Source organism: Haliotis rufescens, unplaced genomic scaffold, assembly GCF_023055435.1.
Source record: "Haliotis rufescens isolate VD_foot unplaced genomic scaffold, xgHalRufe1.0.p SCAF_2, whole genome shotgun sequence".
NCBI lineage: Eukaryota > Metazoa > Mollusca > Gastropoda > Lepetellida > Haliotidae > Haliotis > Haliotis rufescens.
Window position 1 is genome coordinate 31,131,562 of NW_025963890.1, and position 25,750 is coordinate 31,157,311.

At 38.9% G+C, this 25,750-nt stretch overlaps 2 protein-coding genes across 2 annotated transcripts; both read right to left on the reverse strand.

Moving 5' to 3' along the window:
• Positions 1 to 5,003: 5,003 nt before the first annotated feature.
• LOC125381918 (uncharacterized protein K02A2.6-like) lies at positions 5,004 to 6,539 on the reverse strand. Its single transcript, XM_048399276.1, has one exon. It carries the CDS (start codon positions 6,537 to 6,539, stop codon positions 5,004 to 5,006), a length of 1,536 nt encoding a protein of 511 aa, XP_048255233.1.
• Positions 6,540 to 7,580: 1,041 nt separating this feature from the next.
• Positions 7,581 to 8,546, reverse strand: LOC125381919. Its single transcript, XM_048399277.1, has one exon. The coding sequence runs from the start codon at positions 8,544 to 8,546 to the stop codon at positions 7,581 to 7,583; it is 966 nt and encodes a 321-aa protein (XP_048255234.1).
• Positions 8,547 to 25,750: the final 17,204 nt, after the last annotated feature.

Genomic DNA, 25,750 nt, shown 5'->3' on the forward strand with positions numbered 1-25,750 from the left:
GAATCTTAAAACAACAACAGAATCATACATCATGGGGGCATATGAACTCAGATAATTCAGTATTTGAGTTGATATGGTTACAAAAATAGTTTGTGGCAACTGGACCAAAACTTCACAAACTTGTTGTAGTTACAGTTAGTGTAAGCTATCGCTTTAGTTATAAAGTAGTACGGTAATTTGCCAACTCTCTCTGGATCAACTCAAGAGACAATTTTTTCTTTTAAAGATAAAATTTGAATATAGTATCCTTCATGACAAGGCATATAGCATTTAATGGATCATTTCCTTTTAAATGGAAAGCCCAGTAAAACATTTTCTTTGGTGAAAATGATATGAATTTCCGCCTTGTAATTTATCCATCTTTCAAGTTCGGCCCAGAGAGAGTTAGCGTTTTCACAATTCCATAGTACATGAGAAAGGTCAGCAATAACTTTATCACAACTTGTACACATTGAAGGGAGAATCTTTATATCCCACTTTAAATAGGTATTTACCAACTGGAAGTATTTGATTAATGATTCTGTACTGAAGCCAACGCAATTGCACACTATCAGTACATCGGAAGGGTATTTCATTTATATTTTTCCATTCATAATCTGTATAATATTTTATATCATTTTCCCATTGCTGATTGGCTGATGCCCTCTGACATTTTGAACTCAATAGCACATCATAGTAGTATTTTGAACCCTTTGGACTCTTCATAAGTACATGAATGTTAAATGGTAAAATTGGGGCTACCAATGGTGTAACATCATAAGTTTCTAAAGATTTTAAATAAACATTTATAGCATTTCTTACCCCATAAAAGGTTAAACGATTACACGAAACATTGTATCTATTCTCAAATTCTAAGTATGAAAGAAGTCGGCCCTCATGATCTACCAAATCATTGATATATTTTACTCCCGCATCATCCCACTTGTTAATAAATATATATTTCCCATCAATCTGCACATTGTCATTGTACCATATATACTGGGAATAAGCATCCTTTCGTGTTTTCTTATGATTTTCTATATATCAGCCCCAAGACGACACTACATCTCGCCAAAAAGGATTTCTGATAGTTTTGACGATGTGGTCTCTTATGTATTTTGCATCCATTTGAAAAATATCAGATGGGATAATATTAGCCTCAAATATAAATGATTTAAGGGTTGTATTTGATAGATGTATGTGATGAAGCCAAGAAATATTTTGAGATGCAATAATATCTTTTACTAGGGGTACTTTAAAACCACCGTTAGGAATATTGTTCATCACCCTTTCCCTTTTAATTTTATCCGGTTTTTCATTCCAAATAAATCTGAAGCACTTTGCTTGAAATTTCTTTATAATATCTACGGATGGAGCAGGAACAGTAGAAAACAAATGATTAAGTTTTGGTAACAATAATGATTTCAATATTGTATTTCGTCCAAAGTATTCTACTTTTCCATAATTGCATTGAATTTTTTATTTCTTTGAATTTATCGTTATAATTAATATCTACCATATTTTCAAGATCATATGCTTCCGGATGCGCACGCACAGTGACAAGACGTGCTCGTAGAGACGCTCCGGCCAGAGCCGCTGTCACGAGATTTTATCCACATGAATCCTTGAAGATTTTGAAGTCGAAAGGCATTAAATGTCACCAATGGAATCAACAACATTAATCTAAAGACGCAGGGAAAGGATTTATGAGAATAACCCCACATTACATCTTAAACAGTGAGTACAGCTTTAAAAATAACGCCATGCCTCCGAAAATGCGTTCCGAAGAAAATTTTGAAGACATTGTAGTGAAATCCGAAAAAAGACTGTCTCAGTTAATTGTAGAACTTCGTAATGACCTAGAAATTATGAAAACTGATATTAAAAGTGAAATCCAGAAAATGTCCTCACGTGTGTACGGTATCGAAAACACGGTATCAATCCAACAGGATGAGGTGAATGATTTACGTCAGGAAGTCGCACTGGGTCACTTACACATAGAAAGTCAAGACAGTAACAAGACCACGCCAGGATAAGTGAAAATGCAGGTCATCGTGAAACTGATTTCACCTTTCTGTGTATAGTAGCCTAAATTTATTATCAACAATATCAATAGTAATAACCTTTAAAATATGCCAGATAAATACGGATTGGAACAACTCTTTTTTGTGACTCAGCAGTATGTTGACACAGTCCCAAACAGGTAATTTGTGTTTTTCTTGAACTGTAAATATAGTAAAAGTAAACATTGCAGATACATTGTAAGTTCGTCAGTATGTCACTGCACTGTCTACAGTATAGTACTCTAGTTTACACTGAACAAGTTATTTTGTGTTCATAAAGAATATAATTTCAATTCTGATTCCTTGGACGTTATATAAACACATACTGGCACTACTGAAATATCTGTTCCTTGGCTGTCGGTATGTGAGTGACCATTGAATGACATTGAGACTGGGAACAACTGATTAATTGTGTGGCACACATCGGATCTTTGTTGCAATTTCGCATGTGTTTGTGAATACTGGATTGTTGATGTTAGACTTGCTATCGGTGGGTGGATTTGATTTTGTCTTCAGGGATTCTTGATGTTATCTGAAACAAAATCCATTATCGTTCTATTTGTCCCGTGTATGTGAACATTACATTCCATTGATTGCATTACGTAAAAGCAGGTAAAATCCGTGCAGGGCGGAAAAAAACCAGACCCTTATTACGTTTGTGCATACGTGCATGTGTTAATCATTGCCCTATTTTCTATTCTTAATTGTATTACAGAACTGCCAAACTACTTCCTTTTGCTTCTGTTCACTTATTACATTTCCTTTGTTTCACATGGAGTTTAACCATACCATATCAAGAAACCTTTAAGTGTATATGTTTTCTTCTTATCTTTTGTCTCAATTTGGTGTAACACACTTCAACACTTTAAGTTATGTAGGAGCGATAAGACCTGTACAAGGTAAAAAAACAATTGCCCTCGTTATATTTGTATACTGGCATCAGCGGCTGTCATTCTTGTTGTTTAATGACAATGGAACATTGATTGCTTCCTTTTCCCTTCCCCCTCATGAAAGATATGGTTTGGTTTTCTTTATCATTACATTTACCTCAGTTTAGTGTATGACGTTCCATAAATTATGCATGGACAGAAAAAATAATCCTTGCAGTTGGACGAAACTCTATATATAGACATTTTTTTTCTAAATGCGGTGATAAGGGATTTCATAAAGGCATGTAAAAGATGTCGAATTTAAATTATGTATTTATACAAAGAGAAATTCACTCTTGTATACTTTGCGGGTATGGGTTGGTGTACTAGTATTTGAAATTAAGGCTTCTTATGAGTCCATCTTATTCTTGGTTTTTCTTTGTTTCTTCAGTTGTTATAAAAGAACAGAAAGGCTTTATTAAAGGGAGATATATGGGAGAGATTAACAGGCAATTGTATGACGTTATGGAATATGTCGATACTTATCAAATGCCTGGCATGTTAATGCTTATCGACTTCGAAAAAGCTTTTGATTCTTTGGATTGGGGATTTATTCAAGACGTGTTAGCATTTTTTAAGTTTGGTCCTTCAATACGTAAATGGATAAGATTATTGTATGAAAACTCAGAGTCATGTCTATTGGTTAATGGTTTTGCAAGTTCATTCTTCAAGTTAAGTCGAGGCTGTTGCCAAGGCGACCCAATTTCCCCATAAATTTTTATCATATGTACTGAGATATTAACCAGATTGATTAAGAATAACAAATTTATCTAAGGATTAAAGATTGGTTCTATTGATCATTTATTAGCTCAGTTTGCAGACGATACAACTTTAATATTAGATGGTACAGAAAGATGTTTACAAGCTGTTTTTAATACATTGACTCTCTTTTTTTTCGTGCTTACGGGTAAATATAGCGAAAACTAAGTTGATATGGACTGGTTAAAAAAACCGTAGTCGGATAAAACTACTCCCCAAAATGAAAATGGATTGGACCGATAACTTTAAGTTATTGGGCATTAAATTTGATACTGATCTTGAAAATATGGTTATAAATGTACTGTACATTAGTTAATATGAATTTTGCTGTTTGTATTGTTTTGATGGCTGAGATGCTGAAATCAAGGTGAACAAATTTCTGGTCATATTACATAATAAAGGATATTATGTATGTGAAGGAGTTTCTGTATACAATATTTTGGCCTTGATTTAAGTCATAATCTTCGGTAGTTTCTGGAAGGGGTCAGAAACGGGAGTTTAATTGCATGATAAATACACATTTTTCTTAAATATATACTTTGCTAGTATATTTCTTATCAGAAACCACATGCTTTGTTAACATTATTCCAGCTTTTTAAGTATTTTATTGCTTGCTTGTAATGTATTGCTGCTATGTTTGCAATTCTTTAGATTTGTCAAAATGGTCATGTTTTGCAGTATTTCATTCATAAAAGTAAATCTGAAGCGAGACAGTCAGACCTTGAATCATCACAATGACACGTGAAGTCCACATGCTCGTAGTACCATTACGACTGTGTTCTTCTAGTCAGTATTTTTTGTAAGTGGATTGCTCTTTATTCACCAAGATTATTGTTATTTATAGAAGAATTTTACATGACAAGTACGGGTTGAAACACACAGAGCTAGCCTATGGTTGGGACGATAGACGAGAGTTACTACCTGTCATGGTCAAAATGTTTATTTCTATTTTCTATAAATTATGATAGCTTAATTGGTTAAGGAGGTATGAAATCTGGTTTCCTCAATTTCCACAAATTATGTATTGCATATTGTTTCGTTATGCGTTTTGTTGTATCCGAGATGATGCATAACTTAAGGATCACAGGAGGCGTCTGCTTGAAGTTGGCATTGACATATTTGGGGACGTGATGCACAAGATGAATATTACATATCGTAACATCTCCCTTTTTTTAGAAAATAATTAAAGTCAATGAGATAATAGTGAGTGTGGCACTGTTCACATTAAAGTCACTGTTCATATTAAAGTCACTGTTGAAATAAAGAAACATGTTCACACTTTCATGTTAAAGTCTTTCAAGTGTGCAGGGGGTCTTGAAACTCTACCACTTCTCGTGATTCTCGGTGATGAGTTGTTGTTACTTGTTGTTGTTGTCACCGATGGCTGTGGCTGTGACTGTTTAACTTTCTTGGGAGACGGTTGTTTCAGTGGCTGGTCTGTACCTGGCTCTGGTGCTTGTATAATTGCTGGTGCTTGAGCATGTTGAGATGCTGGTTCTGGTTCATGAGGTGTACATGGTACTGGTCTCAAGTGACGTCTATTTCTCCTTAGTGTTTGACCATCATCAAGGTTAACTTCATATGATCTGATGTTAACTTGTTTGTTTACTGTGCCTTTTTTCCATTCATGTTCACCTAGTCTGAGTGGTTGAATGCGCACATGGTCGCCTTCATACAATGGCAACAGATCTTTTGCATGTCTGTTGAAATACTTCACTTGACTCTCTACTTTCTTCCTCTTTTCAGATTTGACTGTTGGACAAACACCTGGTTGGAGTAACTGTTTGGTTGTAGGTAGTAGAGTCTTGGTGCGGCGATTGAACAGGCGCTGTGCAGGGGATGTAGACATTCCTTCATTTGGTGTGTTGCGGATGTCTAACAAGGCTAGATAAGGGTCAGAACCTGCTTTTGAGCATTTCTTGATTAGTCTCTTGGCTGACTTTACTGCAGACTCGACTTTACCATTCGACTGTGGGAAGGCTGGTGAGCTTGTTATGTGAGTAAACTCATACTTGTTGGCGAGATCAGCAAAGTCCTGAGAATTGAACCCTGAACCATTGTCTGAGATTATGGTATCCGGTATTCCGTGTCTAGCCAAATGACTTTTGAATTTCTGGATCACTTGTTTTCCTGTCTTGTCAGTGATCATATCTACTTCAAAGAAGTCACTGAAGTAGTCAACTAGGATTACATAGTCTTTCTGATTACAGTTGAACAAATCAATACCTAGCTTTGACCAGGGTCTGTCTGGAGTGTCATAAGGAATTAGAGGTTCCTTGGCTTGCTTGGAATCATAGATCTGGCACACTTCACATTTGGATATGAAGTCTTTGATTTCAGCATTCATGTTAGGCCAATAAACACATTCACGGGCCCTTCGCCTGGTTGATTCTATGCCAGTGTGAGCATTATGTAGACGTTTGAGAATGTCAGATCGTAATGCTATTGGAACAACACATCTTTTTCCATGAAACAGAATTCCATCTTGAACACTAAGTTCATCCCTCACATGGAAATATGGTGTTGCAAGATTAGGTATGTCACTCTTTGTTTCGGGCCATCCTACTTGTACCATCTTATCTACAACCTGGAGGGTTTCATCCAGAGCGGTTGCACGTTGGATTTCAGTGAGTCTTTCATTAGACACAGGCAGGTAGTCTAACATGTGGATTTGTTCTGTTTCCATCTCCACATCCACAGCTTCTTCTGTCTCTGTCATGTATGCGCGAGACAGGGTGTCGGCAAGATACATTTCCTTGCCTTTCTTGTATGTGATGGTATAGTCATACTTCTGCAAGGCGAGAAGCATGCGTTGAAGACGCTTTGGAGCTGTGACCAGAGGTTTTTTTGTGTATAGTCTCTAAGGGCTTATGGTCACTTTCGACTTGTACTTTGCGTCCATAGAGATACTGGTGGAATCTAGTGAATCCGAACAGGATGCTCAGGAGCTCTTTCTCCATTTGAGCATAGTTTCTTTCTGTGGGAGTAAGAGCTCTGCTAGCGTATGCTACTGGTTGTCCACCTTGAAGTAGAGTAGCTCCAAGTCCTGTTTCTGATGCGTCACTTTGAAGAGAGACTTCTTCATGACTGTTGAAGTACTTGAGAACAGGCGCTTGAGTGACAGCTCGCTTGATAGAGTCGAAAGCATCATCATGTTCGTGTGTCCAATTCCAAAGGATTCCTTTCTTTGTCAGTTGTCGTATGGGTTCACACATATCTTACAAGTCTCTGAGGAAATTGGATAGATATGTAACCATCCCGATCACACATTGGACACCTTGAACATCTGTAGGTGTAGGCATTTGAAGGATTGCTTTCACTGTTCTAGGGTCAGGTTTGAGTCCATGATCTGTTAGAAGATGACCAATGTAAGAGACTTCTGACCTTTTCAGATCAAGTTTGTCTGAGTTGAGTCTAATACCTTTCTCTCGGCATCGTAGCATGAATTGCACAAACCGTTTGTCATGGTTTGCTATTCCTTCTTCCTTGGCAGAGCCTTTACCAATGATCAATATATCATCTGCTATCCTGAATACTCCAGGCAGATCTTGGAGAAGCTGATCGATTCTCTGCTGGAATATCTCTGGTGCAGGGGAAACACCAAAAGGAAGTCTGAGCCACCGATAGCGTCCAAATGGCATTCCAAAGGTTGTGAGATAACTAGAGTCCTCATCAAGTACGATATGCCAGAAACCATCTTTCAAGTCACATTTAGAGAACACCTTGGCTTCTGCAATATCTGGCAGTATATCTTCCATTACAGGCAATGGATAGTGACATCTTTTGAGAGCTTTATTGAGGGGTTTAGGATCTATGCATAGGCGTAGACGTCCTGAGGGCTTCTTAGCGATCAAGAGTCTAGAGACCCAGTCTGTAGGTGTAGAGGTTCGAGTTCTGTCTTGAGGTCTTGCTTGAGAGCATGTGGAATTCTCCTGAGTCGCTGTTTGACAGGCGTTATACTTGGATCAATTTCTAGCTTTTGAGTTCCTTCAAAAGTTCCAAGTTCATCGCTAAAGATGTCTGGGTAAGTCTTCAGTATGTCCTCTTTTGTAAGACCAGTTGAGGATGTGACTTTCTCAGATGGAGGTTTCTCTTCAGAAACTTCAAGAATATTTTCATGGAGCACTTTGATAAAGTTCATTTGTTGAGCAGAACGGGATCCAATCAGTGGTGTTCTGTCCTCAGCAATCACAACAAACTTGCCATGATACTTTTTAGAGTTCTTGGGATTGTGTAAATGGAGATTAGCAGTTCCCATTGTAGTAAGCTTGGACCCATTGTACATCTTCAGGTTAACCGACGTATCCTGCATGTCATTATCCTCTGGGAGATACTTTTCAGAGATAACATTACAAGTAGCCCTGCAATCCACCTGAAATCGTACTGGTTGAGAGTTCACTTCAAGTGTTGTGAAGATTTTAGTAGGGTATTGTCCTACAACACAGTTGACAGATTCTTCACAGGTATCTATAGTCATCAGTTCCTCTGTAGGATCAATATCAGATTCATCTGAATCATCATCGACTCTGTGTACTCGGGAAGAATGTTTCTTCTTACTCTTGCACATGGAGGCATAGTGTGAAAATCTACCACAGTGACTGCATTTGACACCATATGCTGGGTATTGCTCTCGTTGAGGTGGGTGACGTTTACCACAATACTTACAGTTACACATGAGAGTTTTCTGTTGTGAGTCATTTACAGGCTTACTATGTTTACTTTTTTCTGGGGGTTGACGTTTGGATGGAGTTTTAGATTTCTTGCGAACAGCATGGATATCCTCTTGGGCACTTGACATTGCTTTTACTTGAGCCATGGTTGATTCAGTTTCTCTGCATATATCTATACATCTCTTCAAAGTCAGCTTAGGTTCTTGCCATAGTTTTCTACGTGTTGCATTATCTCTCAGACCACACACAATTTGGTCTCTGATGAGTTCATCACGTAACATTTTGAAATCACAAAATGCAGCCAATGTTCTGAGAGTGTTTGTGTAGGTATCTACAGATTCACCTTCCATTTGTGATCTTTGGTTGAAGATGTATCTTTCATATATGACGTTAGTTTCACCTAGACAGCGCCTTTCCATGAGAGTTAACACTGTATCCATGTTCTATTTGTCCTCCTCAGACTCATAAGGTAAGCCATTAAAGATATCAAGAGCTTCTGGACCTATGTAGGTTATGAACGAAGCAAGTCTGTATTTATGGTCATTTGCATCAATTCTGGCCATAACTTCAAAAGAGTCCCAGATTTGTCTCCATCTTTTCCAGTTTTGTGCAAGATTTCCCTTTAATTCAAGTCTTGGAGGAGGGGGAATATTGACTTGAAATGTAGCTTGAGTAACAGGTTGTGCTTGCTCTTCAGCCATAGTGATGATAAAAGTTGTCAGAAAAACTTCCTAAAAGTTCATAAAACTGCTTCAAAATTACTTATTTGCTGTTTAAAAGTTCAAATTGCCATAAACAATGAAAATTCAAATAATGTCCCTTTTAGGCTTCCATAGAAAAATTTTCACCATCAGCACTTCAGTAGATTTCTTGCGAAATTGAATTATGGCACCACATAGACTTCCATACTTTTTAAATTTTGAGATATGGAGTTCATTGTCTTGCCCCCTACGAGGCAATATTTTACGGACGCTTCTCTTTCTATCTAAGTCAATAAGAGTTATCTTTTCTTACCTTTTTTTTCAAACTTCCGGAAAAAGCACGTGTTTCAAATCAGTGGTTTCAGGTCTTATCACCCTTACTCAAGTGCTGACATGTACAGGTTTTTTACCCCTTTTGTACTACGGGTTTATGATGATTAAAGAAACAATACAAGCATCTTTTCGAAGTTGTTATAGTAAAAAACCTTCATCGCCGCTCTCGTATATGAGGCACAGCGCTCCGATGACCACGAGGCGTACGATCCATTGATACATTATTCTTCCAAGAATTGTGCGTGAGTATTACACTATGGAATCACGTAAAGGATCTAGACGTTTAACGGAGCTAGGTTACGAACTATACCAAGAAAACGTGCAAAATTATGTCAACAAACTTTCCAAACTAGCAAGGCAAACAGAGAGTGCCTGTTCACACTCGACACATGATGATTTGGGACAATTAACCAGTGTGCGTGCAAATATTGACTGTCAATACGGGAAGTATGAGGAAACATATTTGGAATTCTTTGCATATTTACAACGAACTGGCACTGAAGAAAGTTCACAAGTACAGGCTGCACATCAAAACATTGCAGATTCACTCTTGAATAAGGTGCAGATGGCACTGAAGGACATTAATACTAGAATTACTAGTTTGACAAACACTGACAGGATAGAATCACCTTCTGTGCGAAGCAAAAGCCTTCATTCAAGTGGAAGTTCTATTCTCATGAGACAAAAAGCAAAGGCTGAAGCGGCCAAGATTCGACTGAAATTCGCTAAACAGGAAGCAAAGATGGAGAAACAGCGAGCTGAACTGGAAGTGAATCTGAAACTTCTTACTTCACAGCGTGAAGTACATGAAGCCGAGGCAGAATTACAAGCTATGCAGGGAGCCTTGGGGGTTGACAAGAAATCAAGGCGAGACGACCGTTCTTCCCAGACATCGGCGAAGCTCGAAGAAATTCAGAAATTTGTGGAAACCAACAAACCTTTTATGAGTTTGAAACTAGGATACTTGACCAGGTTGAAACTGTGTCCAAGAACCAAGACATACCCGTAAGTACGAGTACACCTCACAAAGCCGGGCAGAGTAATCGCAACACAGTTCATGACCTCAAGTCCTTCCATAACCATGGTGACAACTCCCATACTCAACCAAGGCAAGTACATGCACCAGAGGCCTCGACAATTCAACGTGGTACTGTTCCACCAAATAGTATGCTCAACCCTGCAGCTGAACCTTATGTCCCAGACATGACAGCTCCCCCTGCATTGGGACATGTGACAAACCAACTGGGTTTGTGTTCAGAACTCTCCAAATATTTGATGAGGAAAGACCTCCTCCTCTCTCGGCTGAGTAAATTCAACGATAAGCCGGAGTATTTTGCTGTGTGGCAGAATAGCTTTACACAAATTATGTACGAACTAAATGTGTCTCCGCAGGAGGAAATCGACTTGCTGGTCAGGTGGCTTGGCCCGGAGTCCAGCAGACAAGCCGCTAGTATTCGTGCTGCTAATGCTCATAATTCACTTCGTGGCCTTCAGAAGATCTGGGAAAGACTGGGGGACAGATATGCCAGTCCCGAGCTTGTGGAGTCTGCACTCAAGAAAAAATTGTCTAATTTCCCTAAACTTTCCAACAAAGATCATGATAAACTCTATGACCTGTCAGACATTGTGTCTGAAATTGAGTCTGTGAAGGACAATCAGAGGTACTCAGCCCTTCTGGCATACTATGACTCTTCAGCGGGCGTGACTCCGATTGTGAACAGGCTTCCCTACACTCTTCAAGAGAAATGGACAAATGAAGCAGTCAACTACAAGGAACGGTATCATGTTGCTTATCCTCCCTTTTCTGTGTTCTCAGAATTCATAAGCAGACAGGCTAGAATACGAAATGATCCAAGCTTTCTTTATGACTCACAGTCAGCGCCAAATTCCACAAAGAAATTTCATCCCTTGAATATCAACCCAAACTTCAAACTGTTGTCAAAGAAAACTGACATCGGAGAGAAAGACAATGTTACGGAACGAGTTAGACTCTGTCCCTACCACGATAAATCGGAGAGACATACTCTTAATTATTGTAAGGGGTTCCGACGTCTGTCTCTGAGTGAGAGAAAGGACTTTCTTGGTAAGCATAGAATATGCTTCAAGTGTTGTGAATCTACTCAGCACACTGCCCGTGAATGCAAGTGTAGCATTCAGTGTTTCTTTTGTGGGAGTGTTCAGCATGCTACCGCCATGCACAGTAACAATGAGGGAGAAACTTCCGCTAAAGTTGCAGACAGCAGGACTTCGCTGAGGAAGCATGAAGGGGAGAGAAACGTTACCACTCTGTCGGGATCACATCATGAAGAGAAGCCAATAACGATGTCAGCTTGCACACAGATATGTGATAATTTGGTTGGCGGCAAGTCATGTGCCAAGACTCTGCTAGTCAAGGTATTTCCAAAAGGATGTCCAGAACAGTACTTATTCTCATATGCTGTTATCGATGATCAGAGCAACCGGTCACTTGCGAAAAGTGAGTTCTTTGATCATTTTCATGAAGATGGAGATGAAGTTGAATACACACTCGCATCTTGTGCTGGTTGTGTGACAATGTCTGGCCGACGAGCATCAGGATATGTCATTCAAGCCTTAGACGGGTCCTTGTCATTACATTTACCTACCTTGATAGAGTGTAATGAGATTCCAAATGTGCGAGAGGAGATCCCTACTCCAGAAACAGCTATTCATCATCCTCACTTAAAGGACATTGCTGAGTACATCCCACCTATTGATTCAGGTGCAGACATTCTGACCTGCTAGCAGCTCATCATGTACTTGATCAGCGCATTGGACTGCCTGATGCACCAAATGCCCAGAAGTTGCACCTTAGCTGGGCAATAATAGGGGAAGTCTGTCTTGGGCAGGTACACAAACCGGATGTGGTAATAGTTAACAAGACTCACATGCTTAGGGATGGTCGAACAACAATCATGGAGCCCTGTCCAAATAATTTTGAAGTCAAAGAGAGAAATGACTTTGGGGAGAGTGTCTTTCAGAAAACAAGACTTGACGAAACACAGACTTTGTCTATTGAAGACAAGCAATTCCTGAGGATTATGGATGCCGAATTCTCAAAGGATAGTGATGGCTGTTGGACTGCTCCACTACCATTTCGACAAGATCGTGCCAGGCTGCCATGCAACAAATTCCATGCAATTCATCGAGCAAAACTATTGGACTCCAGCATGCGCAAAGATCCAACAAAGCGAGAACATATGACAACATTCATGGCGAAAGTCATAGACAAGGGACATGCAGAAATAGCCCCTCCATTGGAAAAGGATCAAGAGTGTTGGTACTTGCCCTTGTTTGGGGTTTACAATGCCAAGAAACCAGGACAAATCAGGGGTGTATTTGATTCATCTGCGAAGTACAATGGCGTCTCTCTGAACAGTGTCCTAATGACTGGTCCTGACCTCACAAACAATCTGTTGGGAATCCTTCTCAGGTTCCGAACAGAATCCTTTGCAGTGACGGCAGATGTGGAGCAAATGTTTTACTGCTTCAAGGTGAAGCCATCTCATCGTGACTACCTCAGATTCTTCTGGTACAGAAATAATGATCCCAGCCAAGACTTGATTGAGTACAGAATGACTGCTCATGTGTTTGGGAATTCACCCTCTCCTGCAGTCGCTACCTATGGTCTCAGATGATCAGTGGAAAATGCTGACGTTGATGTGAAACGGTTTGTGGAGAATGACTTTTATGTTGATGACGGACTGCTGTCCGTCCCCACAGAGGAAAAAGCCATCGATCTGATTCAGAGAACCCAGAGTGCGCTCCAGCATGGGGGTAACATAAGACTACATAAGATAGCTTCCAACAGTCGAACTGTGCTAGCTGCGTTTGATGCGGAGGACCTCGCCAAGGACATCAAGGACTTGGACTTCAACACAACCACTCCTCCACCTCAAAGAAGCCTTGGCCTATCCTGGGATATTAACAAAGACACTTTCACCTAGACACAAGTCTGTGCCGAGAGGAAGCCCTTCACCAGGCGCGGGGTATTGTCTACCATAAACAGCCTCTACGACCCTGTGGGCTTTGCAGCACCAGTTGTCATCAAAGGAAAACTGTTGCTTAGGGAACTAATGTCAACAACCTCTGGTTGGGATGACCCCCTTCCCTCATTGTCGTATTGGGTTATATATGCAATGAGAAACGAAGATTCCATGTGTATGTGGCAAACAGGATTGACAGAATTCGCCAATCCTCACAACCAAAACAGTGGAACTATGTGCCATCAAACATAAATCCAGCTGATCAAGCAACGAGGCCTGTGACATCATTGTGCTACAGTGATAGCCTTTGGTTAAGAGGACCTGATGTCCTGAGCCAAAGTGATACATCTGATATGTGTGACTCACAACTTTTCTCGCTTGTCGACCCAGACAATGATAAAGAGGTTAGAGCTGAACTCAAGTCGACTAAAACCTCAGTCTCTACAGCTGTGCCGCAACAACTGGGCACTGATCGCTTTACGAGATTTTCTAGTTGGAAAAGACTTGTAAAGACAATCACACATCTGAAACACATTGCAAGATCCTTCACCAAAACTAACAGTTCATGTGTTGGTTGGCACCAGTGTAAAGACTTCAGAAATGTGGAAGGATTTAAGGATGCAGAGGTCTTCATTGTCAAAGCAGTCCAAAGGGAAGCTTACTCAGAGGAGATCATGTGTCTGCAAAACCAGAAGCCACTTCCAAGGAAAAGCTCAATCTTGTCCCTCTCACCTGCTTTAGATGAACAAGGCGTTCTTAGTGTAGGAGGAAGACTGAAGAACAGCAAACTGACAGCTTGTGAGATTCATCCCATTATCATTCCCAAGAGAAACCATGTTGCAAAACTTCTTGTACACCACTACCATGACAGGGTAAGACATCAAGGAAGACATCTGACGGAAAGGTGCTCTGAAATCGGCAGGTTACTGGATTATTGGGGCAAAAAGACTGGTGTCATCTCTAATCAGCAAGTGTGTCACGTGCAATCGGCTCAGACGAAAACCAGAAACTCAAATGATGTCAGATTTGCCTCCAGACCGCTTTGTGCCATGCCCACCATTCACTTATGTTGGTGTTGACGCTTTCGGACCATGGGAAATTGTGACTCGTCGTACAAGAGGTTGCAGTTGCAAACAGCAAACGATGGGCAATATTGTTTACCTGCCTAATGATACGTGCAGTACACATTGAACTCGTTGAAGAAATGACAAGCTCCTCATTCATAAACTGTCTCAGAAGGTTTATTGCCTTAAGAGGGGAAGTCAAGCAATTCCGTTCTGATAGGGGAACAAATTTCATTGGTGCTATTGAATCCCTTAATGTCACTGCTGTTAATGTAGAAGATGGGCCTGTGCAAGACTTCCTGTACAACAATGGTGTGGTTTGGTTGTTCAACACCCCTCACTCATCTCACATGGGAGGTGTATGGGAGCGAATGATTGGGACTTCTCGGAGAATACTTGATGCTATGCTCCTGAACACAAAACGGTTGACCCATGAAGTACTCTCGACCCTAATGGCTGAAGTGACGGCAATCATCAATGCTCGACCTATCACATCCATCTCGACTGACCCTGAACAACCGATGATCTTATCACCTGCAATGTTATTGACTCAAAAAACGGCACACCCCCCAAATTTTGATCTGTCTCTAGATGTCAAAAAATATATGCAAGTCTCAGTGGATGTATGTCCAGACACTTGCAGAAGAGTTTTGGCGAAGATGGAGACTTGACTACTTGCAGAGTCTTCAAACCAGGTCGAAATGGAAGATTTCCCAGCCTAACCTGCAAGAAGGAGATGTTGTTCTTGTGAAAGACAATTGTGCAAGGAATGAGTGGCCTCTTGGTGTTGTGGAAACAGTGTTTCCTGGACAAGATAACCTTGTCCGCAAAGCCGCGATTCGTGTGTACAAGAACGATAAGTGTGTGACTTACAACCGTCCAGTTGTGAACCTTGTTCGCTTGTTTTAATTCCACTTGTGTCTGCGAGATATGTGACATTTCAATTGTGTGTGATTTCCATGCGAAATCAGAAGGGGAGTGTCTTGCCCCCTACGAGGCAATATTTTACGGACGCTTCTCTTTCTATCTAAGTCAATAAGAGTTATCTTTTCTTACCTTTTTTTTCAAACTTCCGGAAAAAGCACGTGTTTCAAATCAGTGGTTTCTACGCCTACTCAAAGGTCTTATCACCCTTACTCAAGTGCTGACATGTACAGGTTTTTTACCCCTTTTGTACTACGGGTTTATGATGATTAAAGAAACAATACAAGCATCTTTTCGAAGTCGTTATATTCATAGAGAGAGTTTTCAAGTGCAAATTATATCACAATCAAGTTGTTGCGTATAATAAACATCAATCGTCAGAATGAAAATTAGTTTCAGCTTTAGTTCACTTTGTAGAAAGTTATTTTAGAGTTATTGCAATGCAGCGAGTCGAGCAACGCACGTGGGTTTGACACGATCAAGTTTGCCGGTCAAATACAGTTAGTTCACTGAAACTCACTTGAGTTGGGAGTAATAAAGTTCATTTAGTGACGAGAGTGACCATGTGTTTTAAGCAGCATGCATGAGGAAGTCATGCTAAGAGCCAGTGAGGCACATTTATTCACTCATTTGAAAATTCATCAATAGGAATTTGTTTATAAATGCATCTTCTTCATTTCTACCATACATACTAACTTAGTTCTTCATAATTGAGGGTAGTAGTATTGACAATGACAGTTCTGGACCACTTCCACTGGAGCCAGATTTATATACCTATACCGCCACTACAGAGGGAATTTTTTATGCCAAAATGATGATGCGATTCAACGATCACCATGATTCATATCAAAAGAAACATCAATATTAATTAATAATGGATAAAATTTACTATAGCCCACGAGGACATTGGAAAGGTATAGGAGCAATAAAAAAATTAGCCACCGCGGCTAAGGTATCTAAAGATGTGGCCAAGGATTGGCCAAAGAAACAAGCAATGTGGCAAATATACTTACCGGCACCGCGTTACATCCCGAGGAAGAAGTTTGATATTTTTACAACGACTGAAGTTCATCAAGCTGACCTCTTGTTTCTTCCCCATGATAAGGTAAGACGCAAAATGTATAAATACGCTTTAACCGTAGTGGATGAGGCTAGTCGCCACAAGGAGGCTGAACCATTAACCTCAAAAGATTCAACAGAAATAGCTAATGCACTGAGTCGCATATATAAATGCGGACTACTAAAATGGCCTAAGCTATTTCAAGTAGATCCCGGTCGCGAGTTTATGGGATCAGTAACTTAACTGTTAACAAAGCACAATGTTGAAATCAGGCGTGGTGAAAAAGAGGCCCACCGTAGTCAAGCTATTGTCAAAGATTTAACCGGACATTAGGGGAACGTTTGTTTGGCTATCAGTATGGGATTGAAATGAAATCGGAACGATTAAAGGGGCACTGATCTCAAGCAATTCCCAGGGACTGGTTGTTGCCTTTATTATTGTTTTTTCCCCCATGAGTACCCGGATGATATGCAACTGAGCGTGACAAGAGACTGGGCTACTGTCTACAAGGACAGCAATATAAACTTGGAGGCAATATTTGCTTTACCCATTTTTGAACACTGATTGGTTAACCTTTATCTATAAAGATTTCGACAAAGGGCGCATATTAATTAATTTCTTCAGCCTAAACAAACAGACAAAAAGAACGGCAGAGCTAATTGGTTGTCTTCATTTGGAAATACCCCTGATTGTTATAGTTTAAAAAAAAGTACCAATGCAGTCAAAGCATTTTCGGATTTCGTCGATAATATGATTACTCCCTTGTTGTCATCCACGTTTTCTGGTATAACCCTACACTTGTGTATTTGTCGTCATTCACTTGATGCTCAGTAAATGAATTTATCACAGGTATAATTAGTGGTAGCACCACTCCGAATACCTGACGAAGGTTCCCATATGGGGTAATTATTCAATCTAAATCCAGGAATGAAGTGAGGTGAAATGTGTGTTATGTAATATGTTATCTAACTCAATGGATTTTTTTAGGAACCGTAGATGTTATGAAAATAGTTGTCATGTGGGTTTTCTCAGCCGACCTTTGAGACTTGACACCTATGTGAAACACCTGACACAATCTAAGTGATCAGTTGAGAAACGAACACGGGTTATAATATCCCGAAACGATATATGTATTTTAAAATATTTTATTGTTACAGAGACACGTGACATCGAATACGTTTCTTTGTACAGCTGCAGACGTTTGGGATATTGTTCCTTTGTGAGGATATTCACGGATACATTCCACGAACAAGGAAGCTCCCAAAAATTATACACATAAATTTGGTAGGTTGTAATTATGATATTGGCATTTTGTTTTCCTTAATTTGCAGAAGCATTGGACAGATTCATTCTTGTTCCTCTACGTCTTGGTTGGGAAATTCTTCGATGCGCGATAGATGTTGTTTTCACAAGTCTTTTCCTTTGTATATAACAGTCAATTTGTAAAATGTGATTCTCTCAGGCAATTTATGAAATGTGTAAATATTTTAGTCATTTGACTGAAAAATCTGTCAATTTCTTTAACAGATTGACCCAAATTGATTAAGACGATCAATAGGGCCTAAAAACATCACAATAGATTATTATGTAGGATTAGAAGCCAAACAATATAGAAATGTACTTTTCATCGTAACATTTTCAGTCTCTTGGTGATGATATTAAACATAAAAAATGTTTGGAATTCGTTGTCATAATAATACAGATGGACATATTTTTCAGTCAATTTGTAAAATAACTGAATATTCAGGCTTTTAATATATTTCCTAATTGAAAATTTTGCACATTCTGACTGTAAACATATGAACATGATTAAATAAGCAATGCTCAGTAGAAATATTTACTTTGTGTCGCAAGTCAAAATAGTGTAAACGAAAATCTCACAATTACCAAGCAAGTGACTTACCAAAACTTCCTCACCATAACCGATGCTACCCACAAAGATACCACATTTCCTTATTATTTCCAAAACTGTATTTCATTTTGTTGATCAATGTGATCATATGCCCTTATACTATCAATAAAAGTGACAAATGCACTTACGAATTGCGCAGCACAGGTTGTGAACTAGTCTAGGTTTCTGCAATATCATCCGGGTACTCACGGGGAAAAAACAATAACAAAGGCAACAAATAGTCTCGGGAAATTGCTTTAGATCAGTGCCCCTTTAAGATCAACCGAATGGGTGACACAATTATCAGCTGTTGTATCAGCGCTGAATAATGAAGTAACGAGATTAATTGGGAAGAAACCATCCAATGCGATAAAACTGAAATCCGTGACTTCCGAATTTTCAGCACCGCGGAGAGGCAAAGAACAAAAACTTTCGGATAGAGTAAGCGTAAGATATTTATACCAGCCCGGTGAACTCGAAGGAGGCCAACGTCGTTCAAATGATCTGATTTGGTCCCTTAAGATATATAAAGTTAGTCGGTTGGTTAAGAAAGAAAGAGAGCCTATTCTGTATTATCTTAAAGAAGGGCCGGGCAGGGCATTTGTACAAGAAGAGTTGCTCATAGTTCCCAACGATACAGTATTACCACCATAGCCATAAGCATAGGTAGTTACACCATCCTTATCAATCCATCTCTTTGTATCTAAGGGGGATAATGATGTCTTGTTCATTCTTAATCCATATATCCTGTGATTGACACTTCTTAAAGCGTTCATCTCGTGTTTGAATGTTCTACCGTTGAATAATGCTTCTTTATACTGTTCGTGTTTGATATGCTTTTTTACCACATACTTCTTAACGCCTTTAGCTTTTCTTATCTCTCCATTATCAGACTTCTTTATAGAATATATCTTAGGTCTTAATCCAACATACTCCGTTATAGGAGTCCCAGCACATTCATCCTTCATCTTACCTAACACCTTTTTATTTACTACGCTGTGCAGTGGATTATCTTTTGGGTAATCGCTCGTGTCGCACATATCTATTTTTTCTGCCATATCTTTATACACATCCTCAGTTTGTATTTCCATCAACAAAGAATCTGTGTCGGTATATAACACCTCGCATCTATCGCCGTATTGCTTCTTAAGTTCGTTGTAATAAAAGTCATTCATTAAGTGTTTTGACAAGTCAAGCATACTCATTCCAACGTACACCGGTCTGTTGAATTTTATATTACTCTTCTGCATATGTAGTGCGGCTAAGTTGTTATCAAATATCTTGCTTCTGTTAAAAGCCGGACTGGCTATAAGTTTCCTGAGTCTTTCTTCCTCATTAGATCTGACTAATTTAACATCAACACGCTTCCTTAGATTCTCCATAGTTTAACCAAATACTGAGTTATTCATGAGCTTATATAGGTTCTTTTCGCTGGTAGCCATCTTTCTTAAATCTGTGTTCAACCTTATATAGGGCTCCATCCAAGGGCTTTGATCAAACTTAAGAACTCTATGTATTTTCTTTAGTTTCATACCTAACGATAGATATAACTGGAGATTTCTACAGTGAACTATATTTTTGTCTTATCCATCAAATTTGGTAAGAGTTTGTCTACGTAAGCTAACCTAGTATTGCCCATCAAGGAGTGTTGATATTCCAACATCCAATCCTTATTAACCAATAATCTTTTGGGAGCTAGCGGATAACTGTTATGATCTTTGTGTAACTCTGTTGGATATTCCAAGTCAACTTCTAGTATGTATCCTTTATCGGAATCCGTGGGGATCGATATCACATCGATATCATTCAAACCGATCCACTCAAAACCACCCGTGGGGAAAGGTTGACTCATAGCCCATCAATACAAATTGTTGGCGTCAAGATATAATACTCGGATCATATCCTTCCACTAATTTATTATTAGCCTTGAATACCTTTTCACCGTCATCGATATACCACCTCTTAATCCTTTCTCAACAAACAAGTGCATATCGTAATCGGTGAGTAATTTTAATTCTACACCGGTCTTCTTCAACAAAGCATCCTACGAGAGTCCGGGACTGGAATAGTACCATGCCGGATCCAAGCCGTATTGTTTTAAACATGTCTTTCGAAATATCTCGAATATATCGGCGAGTAACAGTACATCTGTTTTTAAGTACAGATCGTGATAATCACCTAAATTCTTACAACCTGATTTATCCCACACCATCAGAGTGTGTTCATTATCGGCATCGGTTATTTAAGATTCTGTTAAGTTACTTTAGAATGATTCAAGGTGTGGTAATTTAGTTTTGTTGAATCTAGACCAATCATCCATATATTCGTAAGGATATACACCTTTTCTCAACAACAAATGCCGTGTTAGCCGATCAATATATTGATTTGTTATTGCAAAGTCATCGGGATTGTTCGCATTAGCTAAAATGTCCAGGAAAGATAACAGAAACTGTACGGAGTCTATGAATCTAAGTCCATGAATCTAAGTCTATGTTTTGTTCTAGCTTTCCCATCCTTGTCCGTATAATGTATAGTTTGAGTCAACGAGAATGATATGTATTTTTCTATATTATTAGGAATACACGATAAACCGCCGTCGGGTCTTTGAGATAGTTTGCATGATGAGATGTGAATCATATCCTCTAAGGTTATGAAACACAAAGGGGATGGGTATTGTTTGAGAATTCATTTTTAGTTTCAAGTTACACTCGTTATGCGCGGCTCCCCGATAATTACCAGTATCATGGCAATGATCTCTTACGGAATTCCCATTCAGGGGTTTATTACAAACATAACAACTCGTTGCCTTCTTATAGACCCTCCAATCATCCCTCGTCATACACATGGGTTTCTTACACAATAAATATTCCCTGATTGTTCTCTCTTCGTTTTGTTGATATTCTAGGAACTTTCCCGCTGCATCGGGACCTCTGTAAATCACGGGAGTGTTTTGTTTTCCCATCATACCTTACAACTATAAATTATGTACAGTACTGGCATTTGATTGCCATAATGTTCAAATTTTAATATATTTTTTCCCTCTATAGGCATATCGATCCTGATAGCAGTCTGTCCAACTCCTCTGCAGTCTTCTTTATGCGCTTCTAATAGATCCTGTCTGCTGTACCCATGCAGGCATCTTTCGCAGAAATATTTCTTTCCATCATGTTTTGTTTGATGATATTTGTTAAATGATATTTACCATCTTTTTCGATTAGAAATGAATTGATTCTGGGAATATGTTCTGGGGCGGGCTTATCCTGTGTATAACAATTCCTTTAGAAGAATGTCCGAAAACATGTCCGAAAACATTTATAGCTAAATTATTTTGCTTTTCCACCAGATTGGTATAGGTTCGTGTATACCATCAAAGTTGAGTCAATCGTTTTGGGGATAGCTCGAAGGTCTATCCGGATGTTTGTCTACGGGGAACAATGCAGATCTTATCATCATTCTGAAACAGTCATCGCTTTTATTTTTTACATTAACTATAGCTTTTTTCTTCTTATAATACAGGGGTAAATCTATATAAGATCCACCTTCGAAAGGCATATAATTGCTATATCTAAATATTAACTATCGATTTTATCCTCAACCCAACCCGAACCTCTGTTAGTCCAACGTTCTAAAGTTTCTTGTATCCGTTGAATTTATGCATCTAATGATGCGCTTATAGTATCGGATTCGGTTGTAACTTCTTGATTGCTTCGGAAATAATGTTCGGTATATTCGGTGTCATTTTTACTCAATGACATTTTAACCGTTAGCTGGTATTTTATACTATTTAAATCATCTAACTCCTCATTAATTTTGCTCGATACGATGGGCTTAACATCATTAACATCCATGTTGGAATTAATATCCATCTTCCAACCTCTTAGATATTTACTAACGCCTTCTGTGGGTACAAATCTTAACTCATCATCTGGTTGATTTTTATCAACATTCAGTAAAGCGATCAAGTTAGCTTTCCTCATTCGAGAATAACCTCTCAGACCACTTTTTTTCGCTTGAGCTTTGAGTTAACTCACTCTAACAGTCTGGGGTTTGTTGTATTCCAAACCGAGTAAATCAATCAATTCAGCTTTTCTCATTCAAGAATAACCACGTAGACCATGTTTTTTTGCCAAAGCCTTCAACTCGCTGACAAAAACCATTGTGATTTAATGGTATATGCAAAATGAGTCAAATCTCTAAATGGTTGTTTTTTCATATATCTAAAAACGTATTCTCCCCAACCTATTCCTCTCATTGATGTAATCTCTCTTCCTAGCATAAATAATCTGGTTCCTGGCCCTATCAGCGCCATGTTTCTTACATAAACAATAACGACCTTTGACCCCTATCCACATACAGAACAAGTATAATTTATATTTCCCTGTCTGATGTATTAGGCATGTATACCGCAGTATATACCAACACAACACCAGTTGCATTGAATTTTTTTCCCAATGAGTGTAAATATACACAGATTCATGGTTATACATCTATCACATCATTTGTCTAAATGCAAATCATATCTCCACTGGTAAGCAGTTGAGTCATCACTATCATAGCTTATGTGTAATTGTGTAGCTGAAAATCGCAACTACTGACAACCCAAAAACTATAAAGGCTATCTCGTGGTCTTTCTGAGCCTCTGGCGGTGTATAAAACTTAAAGAGTGTTGGTCTCGATATTGGGTCAAGTGTCTTTCCATAAACAAGGGAGAATTCATGCATGGCAGATTCAACATCCTTAAACGTTTGAATTGAATGTCCTTGTTTACACAGTTCATCATTAATAAAATCTAATCTCTCCATTCTGCGCCTGGCCCATTGTGACTGGGCCATTTTGAGTTGTTCTAATGCTTTATTATGTCTTTTATGCTCCTCTTCAACTTCTTTAGCGTTTGATTCCCTCAGAGTAGAAAATAAAAAATTACTCCCCGAAAAAGCTAGAGCATTAACAATAGCTCCACCAACCATCATGCCATGATGTTTTGAACTCTGTTCAATAATACCATGTTTATAAAATATTCAAATGTTTAATTATTTCATTATGTCTTCTGGGATAAGACCTTGTTTGATGAGCATATCTTTTGTTGCCATTGCTATTCCTATATCGATAACCATCATACTGATATCATAACCATTAAAATCTAGCTTGGGTGGTGTGGCTTTTGTAATCATTTTAGCTATACGAGCATAGGCAATGGCCAAGCCACTGGCCACCGCTGAATGATACGTTGCGTTTACCAACATTTTACCATCTGTAACTGGAGTAGTCAAGCTTTTATAACATTACATGAGGGCTTAACTCCAATTGAATCTCATCTAATTTTTGAACTTGTGGTGTTTTCTCTTCTCCGATCTTAAAAAACCATACCGCTGCTATAGCAACAACCCCTAATACATAGGGAGCCCAAGTTTTAATTGGGCTATGTTCAGTATTGTAGGCCTTTGCCTTTCTCGCTAGCACACCCTTCCTACCAGCTGCAACTTTTTCGAGGATTCTTAGTCACTCTGACTTGTGGTGCAATCGGGGCTTGTGGTGTTTCCACAATCGCTGGTGTTTCCACAATCGCTTGTGTTTCCTCGTTCGCTTGTTGTATTTCCGTCTCCATTATTCATTAGTGGGCACGTATGTTTAAATTGACAATACCTAGCCATTATTAAAGCTGTGGTAAGTGGGGCTAAGAACATTCCGTATCTATGATAAAACTCACAGCTTATAGCATGTTCGATGAATGGGTCTTTCTGTATGTTAAGTTGTGCGTCCATAATCACGTGCAAATATATGTTTAATTTACCAGCTGCTTCCTGGTGCTTCGTTATCTGTATAGTAACACCCTCACTGGCATTTTCTATTCTCCGCCCACTACCGTGTAGTTGGTCATCATCTGTGGTTCACATATCGAGCCATAGCGCATACTTTGTGGTAAGGAATTCAGCCATCGATACATCCCGGAGAGACAGATCTTTCATGACCGCGTTAACTTCTGGGCTTCATTTTATAGAAAGCAGTTTTTTAATCTCATCCGACTGTTGATATGCTCGCATGCCTTTACTATATAGTTGATTAATTAGGCACGACCGTCGATAGTCAATTCTACTTTTGTAATTTTGGCCTCAGTATCTCTTGCAAATGCTTCAGAGGGATCCTCGAACAACATTAAAATACCCTTCAACGAACTAGCGGGGACGTTTAGATTGATATTCCATGTCGTATCTCTTTTGTTCCTGGTGATCTTTCTTTGTCGAAGCACGCAATCGCATAAAATGTCTAAACTTCCGGTATACTGGTTAGGAATTTGTCTGGCTAATTCAGGATCTGTTATCATATCATACTCCAGTGAGATATTGTCAATAGAATAGCTACCATCCTCAGTAGCTTTGATTACTCTGCTGTAGTCATTAAAAGTGTGTTCGTATTCTAACAGAATATAGTATTGGTTACCAAATGCATCAGCAAAGGCCTTCTATCTTCTATGGTATTATCACCACTATCAGAACCCACACGCAGTCTCAATGTTTTCTGATTACAAATACCTTGGTACTGTAAGTTTTCCCGTTCTTTAACCCGTTAAATTGCCCGATTTAGTTCCCTATAAAGAGTTGTGCATCCATCTTGATCAGATCAGTACAATTTATAATATTCAACACGAAAGTCCTTCAACTCTGCTAAGAGCTATTCCAGTCAAAGATGAAAAATACAATAGCGGTAGACCGGAATCTTTCTCATCATCACAATATGAAATGTTAAAGTGGGGTATTATTTCAGACCTCAAAATTTCTGTATTAGATGTAAAACATCAACCTGTACACATAGGATACTTGAGTGTAATGCTCCATATTATAAATAATGGTTGATTCATCAGGCCCTGGAACGCATAACCTTAGACAGTGTAATACAATTGCGCTTTCTGATCTTGGAGACACAGAAGAATTCAGTAAACCCGGTACAAATGGCAAGTTATACGCTTTACACTTACAAGATAATGTATACAAGCAGAAAGAAGTTGTATTCACAGGTAATCTAGGAGATTTAAGCGATGTCGATGTTAGTAGACTCAATAAAAATACTTCATACAATCTTTCTCGCAATGATGATAATAAATGGACTATCAGGGACATCAATTAACTAAGATAATGAATAGTGGGATCGTACTTGGGGCTTATATCCCCTCAAAACAAAAAAAGTGTGTTAGTCGCTCCCCTGCCAGAAAACCCAGGTCATATGTTATTGAGTCGTCTGGCAGTAAAAAATGTTAGTTTAAATTTGGTTACTGAATTCAATGGTATTAAAGATAACTTGAGTGCAATACCTGATCTTTCTACACTTACTACTGAAGTCTTGTATGGGGATGCATCGGTAGATGCCTTCGAGATATT

Excerpts from the sequence above, each read along its gene's own strand:
- LOC125381918 (XM_048399276.1), bottom strand. The coding sequence starts at position 6,539 with ATGCTTCTCGCCTTGCAGAAGTATGACTATACCATCACATACAAGAAA.
- LOC125381919 (XM_048399277.1), bottom strand. The coding sequence starts at position 8,546 with ATGGCTCAAGTAAAAGCAATGTCAAGTGCCCAAGAGGATATCCATGCT.